This window comes from Chrysochloris asiatica, unplaced genomic scaffold (genome assembly GCF_000296735.1).
Source record: "Chrysochloris asiatica unplaced genomic scaffold, ChrAsi1.0 scaffold00120, whole genome shotgun sequence".
Classification (NCBI taxonomy): Eukaryota; Metazoa; Chordata; class Mammalia; order Afrosoricida; family Chrysochloridae; genus Chrysochloris; species Chrysochloris asiatica.
This window is the reverse complement of record NW_006408638.1, coordinates 5,453,248-5,471,998: the sequence shown is the minus strand read 5'-3', so window position 1 is coordinate 5,471,998 and position 18,751 is coordinate 5,453,248. Positions and strand designations below refer to the sequence as shown.

Here is an 18,751-nt window from a genome sequence, read left to right as displayed (position 1 = left end):
TTCACCAAAACACAAAACAAAATAAAAAAATCTAAACCAGTTACCGTTAAGGTGACTCTATGTGTATCAGACCAGAATATGTTCCACTGGGTATTCAACGATTGAATTTTCTAAGTAGATCGCTAGGACTTTCTTCCAAGGTGCCTCTAGATGGATTAGTCTTCAACCTTTCTGTTAGTTGTTGCCATTGTTCAGTTACGACTCATAGCAACCCTGTATAGGGTTTCCCAGGAGTGGCTGGTGAATTTGAATCACTGACCATGTAGTTCAAATCTACCTTGCGGTCCAGTGCTTATCTTCCAATGCCACACTAGGACTCCTTTCAAGTTAGTAGCTGAGTGCATTAGCTGTTATACCATCAAGGGACTCCCCATGAAGAAATGTTGTTGTTAAGTGCTATCAAGTTGGTTTTGACTCATAATGACACTATATAGGGCTTCTGGGGAGTGGCTGGTGGATTTGAACTGCAGACCTTATGGTTATCAGGCCAGTGCTTATCCTACAGCGCTGCCCCAGGAGGTAGCACAGGTCAAAGTAAGCAAAAAGTTGCCAGATGTCTCTCTTTTTTGTAAAGCTGTTGATATGCTCAGATTTGTAAATGATATTTACTTAATCCCTCATTTCTAAGCAGTTTACATGTAGTAAAGTCATTTAAAGATGAGAAAATAATAACAGCTGAAGGAATTTAGTGGGGAAAAATAATTAACTAATTAAATTATGGAAAAATATATGGACTTTTCCTTAATGTCCAAAAATCAAAGATGTTAGGATTAGCTGAAACTGGCTAATTTGTTTCATTTATCCATTACATTATTTCCAAGTGTAACTATGGTCTAAGGGAAAGCCTGCATATTTAAATTAAAAACATAGTTGCAGAAATATACTCATAGAAATTGAAAGATTTTCAGTTTTTTAATGGGGTGCATTTTTCTGTAATATAATTGTATCTATCTCACCATGCAAGGAGCTCTTGTGACACTGCTGGCTAGGTATTGGGTTGCTAGAGGCAAGAATAGTGGGGTTCAAACCCACCAGTCACTCTGCAGGAGAACTATGAGGCTGTATTTTTCCATAAAGATCTACTGTCTCAGAAATCCTACATGCAATTGCCATGAGATAGAATCTACTCAATGACAGTGAGTTTGGTGGGATTTATCCCACTATTCTTGTATATACTATACCCACACACTGCCATCAAGTTGCTTTTGACTCATAGTGACTCTCTAGAACAGAGTAGAACTGCCCAACAGGGTTTTGAAGATGGTAAATCTTTATGGGAACAGTCAGACTCATCTTCCTCCATCACAGCGGTTGGTATCTTTGAACTGATGACCTTGTGGTTAATAGTTCATTGCCTAACTCACAGCACCATCAGGTTTCATATTCTAAGAGTACAAATTCTTAGAAAATATTCTGGAAAGGTAGTAATTGTGTTAAATGGATGGTTAGCATTTATGTAATTTTTTTCGCTTGTCTGTGTTTTCTGATTTTTAAAATGGTTACAATTTTACACCACTCAATAACCAACCACATGAGACCAAAAAGGGATAAAATTTAGCAACAGTCATAGGGATGGAAATGGTAAACACAGGGCAGAAGTAGAAAGTGTGCTGTTACATTGTGAGGATTGCACATACACGTCCTGTGTGGCACTGTGGGTTAATGTGCTGGAGTGCAAAGTTAATTTGAACCACAAGGTTGGTGGTTCAAGCTCACCAATCGCTCCTCAGAAACCCTATACAGGGTCACGTTGGGTCGGAATCAATTTGACATTGCTTAACAACAACATCTAATTTTTAGGAAGTCCGAGTCAGTTAGCTTGTCTTCTGCTGTTTGTTCATTTTTAATTTATGTTTGATAACGCATTTATGCCATGAATTTGGGCTCCTTGTTTTTCCCTAGTTTTTCTCTGGTGACAGTTTTAGGTTTTACATTTAGGTCTTTGATTCATCTTGAGTTAGTTTTTGTATATGGTGAGAGATATGCAGCCTACTTAATTTTTCTACAAATGGATGTCCAGTTTTGCCAGCACCATTTGTTGGAGACTATATAAATTTGGGTCCTTTATCAAAGATCATATGTCCATAGGCAGATGACTCTACCTCTCGATCTCAGTTTTGTTCCATTGATCTACATGTCTGTCATTATACCAATACCAGGCTGTTTTGACTATTGTAATAGCCACTTTATAAAGAGAAAACACTCTACATCTCTCCCCATCTCGTTTCCTAGGAAAACAGTTCCATTAAGTATATAATTGAATATTTTTTTATTGCACCAGAATAATAGGTTTCTGGAAATGGAAAATACAGAAGGCCCTTAAAAAAACCAGCGAGAAGTTTCAGAGACACAGATACAGCTCTATGCTTCCATAGCTGCACACCAGGGAAAACTGTCAGTTTTCCTGCACTATCAGTTACTTGGACTAACTTTGGACTTAGAGAATTAAGGAATTTGTGAGTATATAGAAGAACTATAGAGCAAACAATGAATTTAAAGTTTTCCCTCTTATATTGTCTAGAATAAACTAAGTATTTCAGGCAATTTCAGTGGGAAAAGCTTTGGGTAATTGATTTAGAGTGCTCACATATAGCTTAGTATTATTCCCAGCACACAGCCACCCTTAATTCTGGCTACAACTTCATGCTTCAGAACATGAAAGTTAGTCAAATGGATTCTCTAAGCCCTTCTTTCTCTTATTAGCTCCCTTCCCATTATTAAGCACCACAGCACTGAGCTCATCTTTCCTAAAACATTGCAAAAAACTTATTCTACTTGCCTTTCCCTTCAGTCTCCCTATTACTCCATCTCTGTTTCTCTACTTAACCCAAAAAGTTGGGTATGTAATTTAAACCCCAAAGTTATCTCCGATTTTAGCACATATGAAAATTGTGTATAAAAACAGGTTCTTGTCTGAGTAGAAACTACTGTAATGCTTACCATCAATACAGCAAAATTAGTAGTGTGGTTGCAGCTGCAGTGTAGGAACCTGTCATCAGAAAGTTCCTTTTTCTGACAACCATGTGTGTCCCAGTCATTCTTTTTAAGATTCCAAAAGACACAGGCGTAGGAATGGAGTTGGAATTTTCTCAGATCGTACTGTGAATTGATAAGACAACTACAATTACTGATTTTTCAAATGCTTAATTGGATAGAAAAAAAAAAAAAAGGATAAGTGTATAAGAAATCAATTAAGCATTTACTAGATATTTACTAGATATTAGCACCTTTATCATAGATTGCTGTTCTTGTTGTTAGGTGACATGGAGTAGTTTCTGACTCACAGCGACCCTATGAACAACAGAACAAAACATTTCCCAGTCCTCCCCCATCCTCATAATTGTCTGTTATGTTTGAGCCCATTGTTATAACTAGTGTGTCAATCTACCTCTTTGAGGGTCTTGCTCTTTTTCAGCTCTGGTAGTGCTTACGTAGTGGTTATGAATCGGGCTGCGAACTGCGAGGTCAGCAGTTCAAAACTACCATCTGCTCCATGGGAGAAACATGAGGCTTTCTGCTCCCGTAAAGATTTACAGCCTCAGAAACCCTGTTTAGTGTTGCTATGGGTCGGAACCAACCTGACGGCACTTAAAAACAACAACAACAACAACTTTACTTAGCATTTTCCAGGGACTGGACCTTCCTGATAACATGTGCTAAGTACATGAGACAAAATCTTGCCATTCCCTGCTTCCAAGGAGCATTCTGGCTGTACTTCTTCAAAGATAGATTTGTTTGTTATTCAGGCAGTCCATGGTACTTTCAATATTCCTCATAACTAGCATAATTCACATTAATCAATTCTTTGGTCTTTCTTACTCATTACCCACCTTTTGCACCCATATGTGGCAATTGAAAATACCATGGCTTGGTCTTGGGGCACCTTAGTCCTCAAAGTGACATATTTTAAAGACATCTTAAAGAGGCCTTTTGCAGAAAATCTGCCTAATGCAATGCATCTTTTGATTTTTGACTGCTGCTTCCATGTGCTGGATTGGATTGAAGTAAAAAGAAATCCTTGACAAATTTCATCTTTCTCCATTTATCATGACATTACTTATTGGTCTAGTTGTGAAGATTGGGTTTTCTTTACATTGAACTGTAATCCATACTGAAGGTTACAGTCTTTGATATTTATCATCAAGTTCCACAAGTCCACTTCACTTCCAGCAAGCAAGGTTGAATCATCTGCATATTGCAGGTTGAGTGAGGCTGCTAACCTGAAGGAGAGCAATTCGAAACTACCAGCTGTTCCGTGGGAGAAAGATTAGGCTTTCTGATCCTGTAAAGATTTACAGCCTTGGAAACTGTATACAGGGTCACTATAAATCAGAAGTGACTCTACAGCACATAATCACCACCACCACCACCAATATACATAGACCAAGAGGCAGTTGTTTGAACAAAACAAGGGGATACTGAAAGGCTTAAAATCAGGAAAGGTAGACACCAGGTTTGTATCCTTTCACTATACTTATTCAATCTGTATACTGAGCAAATAATATTAAAAGCTGGATTATATGAACTATATAATATGGCATCAGGATTAGAGGAAGATATTCAGAACAACCTGAGATATGCAGATGACACAACCTTGCTAGCTAGAAGTAAAGACTAGAAATATTTAGTGAAGATCTAAAACTACAGCCTTTAGTATGGTTTGTGCCTCAGTGATAAGAGAAAAAAAAAATCCTCACAACTGGACCAATAAATAATATTATGCTAAATAGAGAAAGGATTGAAGTTGTCAAGACTTCATTTTGCTTGGATCCATAATCAATGCTCATGGATGTAGTCGTCAAGAAATCAAATGACATATTCCCTCAGGCAAGTCTGCTGCAAAAGACCTCTTTGAAGTGTTAAAAGAGCCATGGTATTTTCAGTTGCCTCATGCATGTGAAAGTTGGACAATAAATAAGGAAGATTGAAGAAGAATCTATGCTATTGAATCATGGTGTTGGCAAAAAATATTAAAAGTACAATGGACTGCCCAAAGAACAAACAAATCTGGAAGAAGTACAGTCAGAATGCCTCTTAGAGACAAGGATTGCAAGACTTCTTCCTTCACACTTTGGACATATTATCAGGAGCAAACAGTCCCTGGAGAAGGACATCATGCTTGGTAAAGTAGAAGGTCACAAAAAAGAGGAAGATCCCAGTGATATGGATTGACACAGTGGCAGCAACAATGGGTTCAAACATAATAATTGCAAGGATGAATCGGAACAGGCAGTGTTTGTTCTGCTGTGCAAAGTCTCAATGAGTCAAAATTGACTAGATGGTAACATTTTGGCTCTTGTGGATGCTTTCATTTTCTTCAGCTTCAGCCTGCATTTGCATATGAGTAATTGATGGTCTGTTCCACAGGTGACCTTTTGGTCTCTTAGTACAGATGTAGTCAGTCTGATCTTACCTATTCCATTAGGTAAGATGCACTTGTATAGTCGCCATTTATGTTTCCAAAGAAAGGTGTTTGAAATGAAGAAACTGTTGGTCTTGCAAAATTCTATCATGTAATCTCCAGTTAAATTTCTATCACCAACCTACCGATTTTCCAACTACTGATCCTTACTCTTTTTCTGATCACCAGTAATTATCAGTGCATCTTGATTGCATGTTTGATCATTTCAGACTGGAGAATTTGGTAGAATTCTTCAATTTATTCATCTTTGGCTTTAATGATTGTTGTATACATTTGAATGTGAGTGTAATAACTGGTCTTGCTTACTGCATTGTTGTTGTTAAGTGCCATTGAGTTGGTTCCAACTCATAGCAACCCTGTGTAGGGTTTCTGATGACCCAATAGTGGTTTTGAATCACTGACCTTGTAGTTAGCAGCCCATTGTTTATCCTATAAGACTAGGACTTCAGGCTTTGCTTGTAGGCTTGTAGATAATTATCCTATTACAGACAGCATTGCACTTTCAGATAGGTATTGAAATGTTCTTTTTGATGATAAATTTGACATTTCTCTTAAATTTGTCATTCCCAGCATAACAAATGATATGATTATCTGCCTCAAAATGACCAGCACCAATCCATTTTAGCTCACTAATGCCTAAGGTATCAATCTTTATTGTGTTCCATTTCATTGCTGATAACTTCCAATTTTGTACATTCCTCATTCTGATTATTAATGAACATTTGCAAGCTGTTTCTTTTCATTTTGAGTCATGCCCCAACAGTAAATTAAGGTCCTGAAAATCTTGCTACTTTCAGGTCATTAAGTTCGACTTTACTTTAAGGAAGCATATCTTGCCTAGTCATATTTTTACTGCCTTCCAACTTTATCTTCCGGCACTATATCAGAAAATGTTCCCAGGCTACTCATAAGCTTTTCAGTGGCTACTCTCTCAGAAGTGAATTGTCTATTTCTACTTGCTAGCCTGTCTTAGTCTGGAAGCTCTGCTGAAGCCCATCTACCATATGTGGCCCTGCTGCTATCTGAAATACTAGCAGCATAACTTCTAGCATCACAGAAACATGCAAGCCGCCACAGTACAACCCACTTAAAGCAACTGCCATCAAGTTGATTCTAACTCAAAGCAACGCTGTCTCAGGTTTCCAAGGCTGCAGATCTTAACAGGATCAGAAATCCACATCTTTTCCCCATGGAACATCTGGTGGATTTGAACTCAACTACCTTGTGAGTAGTCGAGTCCAGTGCTTATCCTACACCTCCAGGGCTCCAACAAACAGACAGGTAAGTGGTGGTCATCATATATTAACCAAAACCAAACCCAAACCCACTATAACTGAGTTGATTTTGACACATAGTGACACTTCAGGACTGAGTAGACATGTTCCTAGGGTATTTGAGACAATAAATCTTTATGGGAGCAGACAGCTTCATCTTTCTCCTACGGAATGGCCTGTGTGTTTGAACCACCTACCTGGTACTTGGTAGCCTAACACTTAACCCATGTGACCACCAGGACTTCTTTTACTGATGATTTAGAGAGGGGAAATAAACATGAAATTCAAATGAGTTCATGTTGCTTTCACCTTGTCTGACAAAAGACATGGGGAGAAAGACGGTTACAACAATTACTTTGAATTTCACCTTGTCTGACAAAAGACATGGGGAGAAAGACGGTTACAACAATTACTTGGATTTCTTTTACCTAAAATACTCTTGCCTTTGTAATCAAGAACTGGCTAGGTTTTTAAATTTTATGTTAATGGGAAAACTCACCTTTGGATTAAAGACCATTTCAACAGAAACATTCGGATCATTCTCAATCCCATCAGTTGTACTTGAGATAATTTTTTGACTAAAATCTGATTTAATTTTAAAAGCTTTTGATTGGAAAAGCTTGTTATTTTGATATACCACAAAGCCACAAGTTTGATTGTTTTCTGTGGGGGGAACAAAGACACATTAAAATCAATATATGAACCTAGAATTAATTAGAAACAAAGTCTCATGTTATTATTTAGCTTATTCTTGCTGCATATTTTTTTATTGTGAATTGAGTGATGGTTTACAGACAAGATGATGAGTTTTACATTCAACAAATCATGTACTTTGTTTCACCTCAAGAATTTGAATCCCCTCCATGCAAACAACAGTTTTCATACTTTTTCCCTGTGATTGTTGTTGTTAAGTACTGTGGAGTCGGTTCTGACTCATGAGCAGGGTATATCCTTTCATGTTTAAAAGCCCTTTTTAGTTTCTTGTAGTAGTGTCTTGTAGATTTCTTTGTATAGGCCTTTTGTTTCTCTAGTTAGATTTATTTCTAAGATTTCATCTTTTGGGTGGCTATTGCAATTCATATCGCATTCTTAATTTCCTTTTCAGAGCTGGCTTTATTAGTGACTACAAATCCAACTGATTTTTGTATATTGATCTTGTACCCTGCCACTTTGCTGAATTTTTCAATAAGTTCCAATAGTTTTCTTGCTGAATCTTTGGGATTTTCTATGTATAGGATCATATCATCTGCAAATAGAGTTTCACTACTTCTTTGGCAGTTTGGATGCTTTTAATTTCCGTTTCTTGCCTTATAGCTCTGGCTAAAGCTTCTAACACCATATTAAATAGGAATAGTGATTAAGTGCATCTTTGTCTGTTCCGGTTTGCAAAGGAATGTTTTCAGTTTCCCTCCATTGAAGATAATGTTGGCTGTTGGATTTGTATATATGCTCTAAAATTATGGTGAAGAATTTCCCTTCAATTTATACATTGTTGAGCTTTTGTACCATGAATGGATGTTGGATTTTGTCAAATGCCTTTTCTGCATCAATTGGTATAATCATGTAACTCTTTTGTTGTTGTTGTTTTTTTAATATGGTGGATTATGTTTGATAGTTTTTCTAATATTGAACCATCCTTGCATCACTGCCTGCTGCATATTTGAATACTGTACAGTAATAATAGTTTGCTGACAGACTTTACTTAATTGTAATACGTAATTTAGATATTGGTAAGCATTTGAGGGGAGTTTGGGTGTGGTGCTGTGGGTTAATGCGTCAGACTGCAAAGCTATTTGAACTGCAAGGTTGGTGGTTCAAGCTCATCAGCTGCTCCTTGAGAACCATATACAGGGTTGCTATGGGTCAGAACCAACTCAATGGCACTTAACATGCATATAAGGGAGATTCAAAAGTTCATGGAAACATGAAAAAAAAAGTTCGTGGAAATTTTCAATATCTTTTAATTTCATTTTTCCTCAACCTTTTTGAAGTCTCCTACTCCTGGTGTGGCACTATGGATTAATGTGCTGGACTATAAGGTAGGTTTAAACTACAAGGTTGGCAGTTCAAGTTCATCAACTGTTCCTTGGACACTCTATACAGGGCCATTATGAGTTGGAACCAACTCGACAACACTTAACACCACCACCAACGTGTGTGTGTGTGCGCGCTATGGTTAAGTGCTTTCAAGTAGGTTGTGATTCATAATTACCTATATATGGAACTCTGCCTGGTCCTGAACCATCCTCACAATTGTTATGTTTGAGTCCATTACTACAGCCATTGTGACAATTCATCTCATTGAGGGTCTTCCTCTATTTTGCTGACACTCTACTTGACCAAGTGTAATGGTTAGGATTTGGTGACAACTTGACTAGAACAGTATTTCCAGAGGTTTAGAAGTTGAGATGTACTTATTCCCATGGTGATTAAACCTAATACAGGCATAGTTCACTCTATGGTGATTGGCTATGAGCAGCTAATCAACAGAAGGGATGTTTCCTAGGAGTGTGGCCTACTCCCAATATAATGGACATGCAGGAAAGACTTTCTCACTCTCTCTTCTGCTGGGGACCTGGAATTCCAAAATTGTAAGCCATTTCCTTAATAATAAACTTCTTTCCATATATATATATATAAAACTAGTTTTGCTTCTCTAGAAAACAGCCTAAGACACCAAATGTGTGACCTTCTTCAGAGATTGGTTTCTCCTGATAACATGCTCAAAGTATGTGAAATGATGTCTTACCATCCTTGCTACTGAGGAGCATTCTGGTTGTATTTCTTACAAGACATATTTGTTGATTCCTTTGGAAGTCCATGATATAATCAATATTCTTTGCCAACACCATAATTCAGAGGTGTCTTCTCTCCTTTAGTCTTCCTTATTCACTGTTCAGCTTTTACATGCATATGAAGTTATTGAAAATACCGTGGTTTCGGTTAGGAGCATCTTGCTCCTGAAAATGTCATCTTTGCCACACCCAAGTGGTCTTTTGCAGCCGATTTGTGTGTCCTTCGATTTCTTGACTGTTACTTCTATGAACGTTTATTGTGGATCCAAGTAAAATGTAGTCCTTACAGATGGTCCAAGATGCCTTATAATGTCCATTTTATAGCAAAGATAAAAGCAAGGGAATCAGATACAGATGACAACTTTGGAACCTAAGCATCAAAGACAAAGGAGAAGAATTGGACCAAGTGCCAAGTAGGAGAGGCTGAAAAGAAACAGCAGACAAGGCAAATTACCGTTCTCTAGGATTGCCAGGTTGGTTTGAACCACAAGGCTGGTGATTCAAATCCATCAGTCATTCCTTGAAAACCCTATACAGGGTCACTATGAGTCAGAACTGACTCAATGGCACTTAACAACAATAGCAACAACAACAACAATGTACCATACCAGTCAAATCTGCACAATGCAGTCATATTAAGATAAAGCAGAGCAGTGGCTCCTAGTCGCTCTAGCCATTGCACCAGGAGAACTAGCAGCTCAGCCTCTAGTGTTCTAGTGGGCAACTACAATTTCCAGAGCAGTCTAATACTGATACAAAGGCAGACACTTGGAACAAAACTGGGAATTCAGATGTCAATCCATCCTCCTATGGACAGCTGATATTCAGCAAGGAGCCAAAGTCCATTAAATGGGAAAGAAACTGCTTCTGTAACAAATGGTGCTTTCAAAATTAGATGTTTATCTATAGAAAAACAAAACAAGACTTATACCTCATACCATATACAAAAACTAACTCAAAATAGATCAAAAAGAGGATGGGGCAAGATGGTAGTTTAGGCAGAAAGACTGTGAGGACACTTTACAACAAGGATTTAGAAACCCAGCAAGACACATGCAGAGGATAGTCCTGGAAATATAAGCTTCAGATAAAGGGATAAATACGTAGCTTGGTGCTTACTGGAAGAGACAATTGAAGAGATGTGGCAAGAAAGGAGTGGACTTATGATTTGTGGAAGACAACAGGACCTGTTTCAACTGTATGGAGTGAAGGTGAGTGGCTTAAGAGACAAGGAAACAAATTACTATTGTAGAAACCAATCCATAATTTGCAGAGATAAATGTGGTTTTTTGTTGTTGTTTTTTCTCTTTTCCTGTCTGGTTCCTCACATTCTCCTGGTGACCAGAAATGAGGCTGGCCTCCACCAGTGAACACTCCCAGGGAAAGTCATGCTTTCCAGGTGGGTAGAACTGCTCAGATCCCAAGGTGGTGGGCACCACTGAAGAAGGAGGAGCCAGGCGCAATAGCCCCACTTGGGCAGGCCCTGCTCCAAATCTGTAAAGTTGGTCCTGGTCAGCCCTGGGGTAGTTCTCATTAGGAGAAGCAGCTGAATGGATGCATTGGGTAGAAAAGGTGGGGGGTGGGGGGAGACTGGCTATATATGTGGGTAAGAGAAGGGCAGTAGGGCCATCTTGAAATTTCTTGGGCAGCTGTGAAAGCAAGAGGCTTGTAGGTGGTGCAGAAACACTGTGCTTATTGATGGAGATAAAAAGCAGTAGCCAATGTTTGTTTTTGTTTTTCTTTCTTAATTACTTTTTTACTTTTCCGCTTTGCTGTCCTGGGATTTTTGTCTCTTTGCCTTCTCTCTTTTGGGAGTCTTTTTTTTTCTTGCCTCACATAACAGGAGATGACAACTGCAATCATACAGCCCAGCCACAGCTGTTCCTCCACAACACTCCCAATTGGGCTAGAGTCAATACCAGCTGGATCCAGTCAATACACTGGATCAATGACAACAACCAATGTCAGCTAAATCCATTCCGAAATGAACTGCTTGAACAGTGAACAAAGAATGGTACACAAGCTAATCTCTTGATCACATCCACCAAAAGGCAGTTGGTGAGTGCCAAAGAATACACCAACTTAATAGAAATACAATAGCACCACAATGCCTCAAAAGCTACAGAAAATTTCATTTCATATGAAGAAACAAGACAAAGTAGCTCAAACAAATGACCAAGAGGCAGAGCTAGAAAATGTTTTAAGGAAAAAGAGGCACTGGAACAACCTGAAAAAAATATATATATAAGAATATGGATCAGAACCAACTCATTGGCACTTAACAACAACAAAACTATTGACACAAAGATCAAGGAAAAAAAGGAAGAATTCCAAAAAGCACTGCAGGAACACAAAACCTAAGTAAATAAAGAATTGGAGATAATACAAAACCTGCAAGCAGAAATCCAGAGGATTAATACTAAGATATCAGAAATTTAAAATACACTGAAAGGGAAAAGGAATAGATTTAAATCAATGGATGTCAGAATTAGTGATCTTGAAGATAAATCCCTCAATACTAGGAAGCTAGAAGAACAAAAAGAAAAAAATCCAAAGAAAGCCTAAGATTAATATGAGACGACATGAAGAGGAATAATTTACGGGTAACTGGAATTCAAGAACAGGAAAAAGACAAAGAAAAACACAAAAAAAAAAATAATCAAAGAACTGCTAGAAGAACATTTCCCTAACATCATGAAAGATGAGAAGACACGCATTTGAGACACTGAATGAACCCCAGGCAGGACTGACCCCAAAAGAAAATCACCAAGACATATCATGATCAAACTCTCCAAAGTCTACAACAAGGAAAGAATCCTGAAAGCAGCTTGGGAAAAAAAACAAAATATTACTTCCAAAAGAAATTCAAAATAGATCAAAGACCTATATATGAAAACTAAAACTGTAAAAACCATGGAACAGAAAATAGAGACAATGTTTGTTGTAGTTAAGTGCCATCGAGTCAGTTCCAACCCATAGCGACCCTGTATAGTTTCCCAGGAGCAGCTGGTGAGCTGGAACTGCAGACCTTGCATTCAAACGAACTTTGCAGTCCAGCGCATTAACGCACAACGCTACACCAGGACTCCTAGAGACAATGTTTGGACTCTAGAGACTCTAATATAGGACATAAGCAGAATATCAAATATAGCTAGAAAAGAATAAACAGCAGAAGATGAACTAGATAAATGGGACCTCCTAAAGCTTAAGTATTTATGCTCATCAAAAGACTGGTTCTTCTTCAAAAAAGCAAAAAGAAAACCTACACACTGGTAGAAAATGTTTGACTATGATATATTCACCAAGTATCTAATCTCTAAAATCGATAGAAAGCTTAACACCTGGGGTGGAGGTGGGGGTGGGGGAGAACTAATTTAAAAATGGACAAATGATATGGAAAACATTTCATCAAAGAAGACATTCAGGAAGCTAATAAACACATGAAAAAATACTCACGATCACTAGCCATTGTTGTTGTTATTGTTGCTAAGTGTTACCAAGTTGGTTCTGACACAGCAATCGTGTATAGAATTTCTGAGAAGCACTTGGTGGGTTTGAACTGCCATTCTTATGATTAGGAGCCCAGTGCCTATCCTACAGGGTCACACCAGGATGCCCTCTTGAGACCAAGGCTCTGGAATTTACCAAAATACACTTTCTTCCACTAAACATTGTTGTTGATAAGTGCCAGGTTCAGAATCATAGTGACCCTGAATATGGTTTCATAGGGGCTGCTGGTGGGTTTGAAGCACTAACCTTGTGGTTAGCTGTCCAATGTTTATCCTACAACACTACAACAGAATTCATAGCTGTTAGAGAAATACAAATAAAAACTACAGTGATATCAAACTCTAACAGAACTGAGGAAAGAAATAGACAAATCCATAGTAATAATTGTTGCTGTTGTTGGCAGGTGCCATCGAGTCGGAACAGACTCATAGCGACCCCATGCACAGCAGAACAAAACAATGTCTGATCCTGGGCCAACCTCACTACTGCCGCCACACTCGATGCCATCAATGATGCCACCTGACCGATCCATCTCGTTGGGGGTCTTCCTCTTTTTCTCTGTCCTTCCATCTTACCCAGAATGACATCCTTTTCCAGTGACTGTTCCCCCCAGACAATATGTCCAAAGTATGAGAGACGAAGCTTAGCCATCCTGGCCTCCAAGGAGCACTCTGGCTGCACTTCTTCCAAAACAGATTCATTGGTTCTTTTGGCAGTCCATGGCACTTTTAGTATTCTCCTCCAACACCACAATTCAAAGGCATCAATTCTCCCAGCTTTTGCATTCATATGAGCTTATTGAAAATACCATGGCTTGGGTCAGGCATACCTTAGTCCTCAAGCTGACATCTTTGCTCTTCAACACTTCAAAAAGTTCCTGTGCTGCAGATTTGCCTAATGTAATACATCTTCTGATCTCTTGACTGCTGCTTCCACGAATGTTGATAGTTGATCCAAGAAGAACAAAGCCCTTGACAATTTCAATCTTTTCTCCGTTCATAAGAATGTTGTTTATTGGTCCAGTGGTGAGGATTTTTGTTTTCTTGACATTGAGGTGCAATCCATACCAAAGGCTGTGTTCTTGATAGTAATAATAGGAGATTTTAATACACCACTTTCAATGCAGAACTAAACAACTAGAAAGGAACTCAAAAAAGACACAAAACTAAAACAATACACTTAACTTGACCTCTTAGACATATACAGAGCACTCAACCCAACAACACGAAAATATTCTTATCCAAGTGCACTACTTGGAACATTCTCCAGAATAGACCATATGCTATGCAACAAAGCAAACCTCAATAAAATTGAAAATATAAATATACAAAAATAATCGTCTCCTATCACAATGCTAAAGAATTAGAAATCAACAATAGAAAGATCAATGGAAAAAAGTCAAATACATGGAAATTAAGTAACATCCTGCTTAAAAACTACTGGGTAATAGAAATAGTACTATGGTGGCTTGTATGTTGATGCAGTCCTGGAAACTATGCCACTGGTACTTTAAATACCAGCAAGGTCACCCATGGTGGACAAGTTTCAGCTGAGCGTCCAGACGAAGACAGAGCAGGAAGAAGGACAGACAGACTACTTTAGAATATTTAGTCGCTGAAAACCTTATGAATAGCAGTGCATCACTCTCAGCACTGAAATACTGCCAGAGGCCAGGCTGTGGAAATACATCAATTACTCATATGCAAATTGAGGCTGAAGCTGCAGAAAATTGAAACAAGTACACAAGAGTCAAAATATGATCTTCAGCATAGCCCATTTGAATTTAGAGATCATCTAAAGAACAGATGGATGAATAAGATACTAATAACTAAAAACTAGAAGAGTTGTGGGCATCAAGAACATCATACAGAAGAAAGCAAAAAAGCCATTAAGAAGACAAGAAAGAAGGAAAAGATCAAAAGGGATATGTCAAGAAACTCTCCAGAGTAGAGATGTTAAAGCAAATGAAAGAAATGAGGTGGTAAAGAACTGAATAGAAAATTTCAAAGAGAAGCTCAAGAAGGCATAGTCAAATATAATGAAATATGAGAAGACCTGGAATTAGAAAACCAAAAGGGAAGATAGAAGGAAAACACAGAATGATTGTACCAAAAGGAAATAGTTGATGATCAACCATCAAATAGACACAATGACACTGAAGAACGTAGTCCATGGTGCACTGAAGGCACTGGCAAAGAACGAGGCTCTGGGAATTGACAGAATATGAATTGAAATTTTTCAACAAACTCTTGTGGTACTGGAGGCACTCACTAATCTATGCCAAGAAATTTAGAAGACAGCTACTCGACCAACTAATTGGAAGAGATCCATATTTGTGCCCATTCCAAAGAGAGGTGAACCAACAGAGCAGAAACCATCTTACAATATCTTTAATATTGCATGCAAATAAGACTTTCTAAAGATAATTTTTTTAAATGATTGCAACAGTTCATTGACAGAGAATTTATCTGTTGGGAGCCAGCACTGGTGCCATCTAATGGTGAAGGTTGAGATGGCCCTCGTGCTCTTATAATTGGCCTGAAGACAAGTTTCACCTGGTTAAGGTGATGTCAGTGATGGAGACTTATTGTTATTTGTAACTAGGACAATCCTGGGAAAAGGGAACTTAAATTGTGCTAAGACCCGTGATTCTGTGTTGCTATAACAATACTTATACTTATGTAATCATATCCTGGTTAGTATCCTGGTGGGTAATCATATCCTTCTTACTATAGAAAACATTGTAAGTAGGCAGAATAACTATGACCTAATGCTAAAAGTCCTATATAAACCACGTTGCTACAATAAACTATGTCACTGGCTATCAGCCTGTTGATCCTTATCTGATTAATTAATCCTCGCCTCTCCTTCGAGTAACCCACGCAGTGGTCTGAGCCGGTCTCAGACCCCGATATTTATCAGAGGTTCAAGCTGGATTCAGATAATGACATGGAATAAGGGATATCATTGCTGATGTCAGATGGATCTTGACTGAAAGCAGAGAATACCAGAAATATGTTTACCTCTGCTTTACTGACTTCACAAAGACTTTCGATTATGTGAATCATGACAAGCTATGGACAACATTGCAGAGAATGAGCATTTCAGAACCCTTAATTGTGCTCATGAGGAACCTGTACATGGACTGAGAGGCAGTTGTTTGAACAGAACAAGGAAACACTGAATGGATTAAAATCAGGAAAAGTGTGGACCAGAACTGTACTCTTTCACCATACTTATTCAGTCGGCATGCTGAACAAATAATTCTAGAAGTTGAATTACATAAAAAAGAATGTGGCATCAGGTTTGGAGGAAGATTCATTAGCAATCTGCAATCTGCAGATGATACAACCTTGCCTGCTGAAAGGCAAGAAGACTTCAAATACTCACTGATAAAGATCAAAGACAACATTCAGTATGGGCTGTACCTCAATGTAAAGAAAGCAAAAATCTTCACTACTGAACCACCAAATATCATCCATTTAAATGCAGAAAACTTTGAAGTTGTCAAAAACTTCATTTTGCTCAGATCAACCATCAGCACTCATGGAAGCAGCAGCCACGAAATCATATGATGTATTGCATTAGGCAAATCTGTGGCACAAGAGCTCTTTAAAGTATCTAAGAGCAAAGATATCAGTTTAAGAATTAAGGTGCATCTGACTCAAGTCATGGTATTTTCAATAATCTCATAAGCATGTGAAAGTTGGACAATGAATAAAGAAGACCACAGAAGAATTGATGCATTTGAGTTATGGTGTTAGACGAGAATATTAAAAGTACCATGGAATGCCAAAAGAATAAACAATACCTAGAAATATTCATTAACAATGCTGTTATTTGTTGCTAAGTGCTGTTGTGTTGGTTCTGACTCATAGCAACCCTGTCTATGGTTTCCAAGAAGCAGCTACTGAGTTTGAACTACCAACCTTGTGGTTTAAAGCAACATTGCAGACCAGTGCTTTATCCCACAGTGCCACACCAAGAGTCTTTAACCAGGAGTCATTAACAATAAGAGCATGGAATGTATGGAATATTCATCTAAGTTGTCAAAAATGAAATGGAATACATAAAAATCGATATTCTAGGCATTTGAATGCTTACTGAAATGTCGAAGTACAACTCACCATCTGGTCCTTGGAAATCCTACACAGGGTCACTATGAGTCAGAACCAACTTGAAACTTAACAACAGCAATAGTAAGTTGAAATTGTTTGGGCCTGGCCATTTTGAATGAGAGAATCCTATGGTTTACTATGCCATGAACATGAAATTAAAGAGAAATGACTTCATATTCATGTAAAAAACAACACTTCAAGATCTACTTTGAATACAATGCTGTCTGTGATATGCCTACAAGGAAGACAAGTTAAAATACCATTGTTATTCAAATTTATGCACAAACACTAAAGCCAGTGATGATAAAACTGAAGAATTCTACCAATGTCTTTGGTCTGAAATTGATCAAACATGCAATCAAAATGTATTGATAATTACTGGTGATTGGAATGCTAAGGTTGGAAACAAAGAGAAGGATCAGTACTTGGAAAATATGGCCTCAGTGATAGAAATGATGCTAGTGATCACATGATAGAATTTTGCAAGACCAATGATTTAGTCATTGAAATCCTGCTTTTAAACATTAAAAGTGACTGTACACATGAACCTCACCAAATGGAATACACAGGAATCAAATTGACTACATTTGTGGGAAGAGTTGGTGGAGAAGTTGAATATTATCAGCTAAAACAAGGCTATTGTTCATATGAAAGTTTAGGATGAAGTTGAAGAAAATTCAGACAAATACATGAGAGTCAAAATAAGACTTTGAACATATCCCACCTGAATTTAGAGATCATCTGAAGATCAGAGTTGATACATTAGACACTAATGACTGAAGACCAGAGAGTTGTAGGATGACATGAAGAACATCATACAGGAAGGAAGTAAAAGGTCATTAAGAAGACAAGAAAGAAGGAAAAGACCAAACAATGTCAGAAGAGAGTCTGAAACTTGCTTTCCAGCAAATACATATTTATTGACGTGCAAAAATATTTGGATTGGCAGTAACTTGGTTATACATAACGTTGAAATGCCTCACTTTACATGATATAACATAGTATATTAAAGATGGTAAAATTGCATGGGTTTTATAGGTACTTTGGGAATCCAGAACAAATTTTATCAAGTTATATAAAGAGATAATAGAATTTAACAATGCAAATGGTAGTCTAATCAAATATATCAATCTTGTGTGGTTTAGTGTAAAAATGAAAACATATTGCTATTTATCTAACATATGATTTTTTTAAAAACAAACTAATATTATGATAAAAAAATTTTAATTTTCTTGATGACAAATTTTCATTATGTATAACTGACAAATCATGCTTCCAAACAAATGTTACATAATGTAGGCTTTACTTAGCTTATCAATTTGTCATTTCGAAGCGAATTATTTTAATTAGGTTAGCTATGTACAATATTTTAAGCATTACTCTTGTAAGATTTTGGAAAGTACATTTTAACAAGGCACTCTAGGGATAATCACATTTTAATTCCTTTGAAAAACCTTGTTTAAGATTTAATTTTCCAAAATAATGTTTTGTTAATATATTTTCAATAACAAAGTTGGAAAATATAGCCAATGTTTAAAAACATTTAAAATGTATAGGTTGAGGAAACATCAAGGCAAGTGGTCAGGTCCCCTCAGTGCAAACCCCCTTCCAAGACTAAGACTCAGTGGGAAT

At 37.6% G+C, this 18,751-nt stretch overlaps 1 protein-coding gene across 1 annotated transcript in view; it reads right to left on the bottom strand.

Annotated features, from left to right (window-relative positions):
- Positions 1 to 18,751, bottom strand: part of GPR128 (G protein-coupled receptor 128) — a 117,868-nt gene that overhangs the window by 31,383 nt on the left and 67,734 nt on the right. The window contains exons 9-10 of the mRNA XM_006868649.1: positions 7,196 to 7,359; positions 2,941 to 3,099 (exon numbers count right to left, since the gene is read on the bottom strand). Of these exons, the coding sequence (XP_006868711.1) occupies positions 2,941 to 3,099; positions 7,196 to 7,359 (323 nt within the window). The remainder of the gene's footprint in view (positions 1 to 2,940; positions 3,100 to 7,195; positions 7,360 to 18,751) is intronic.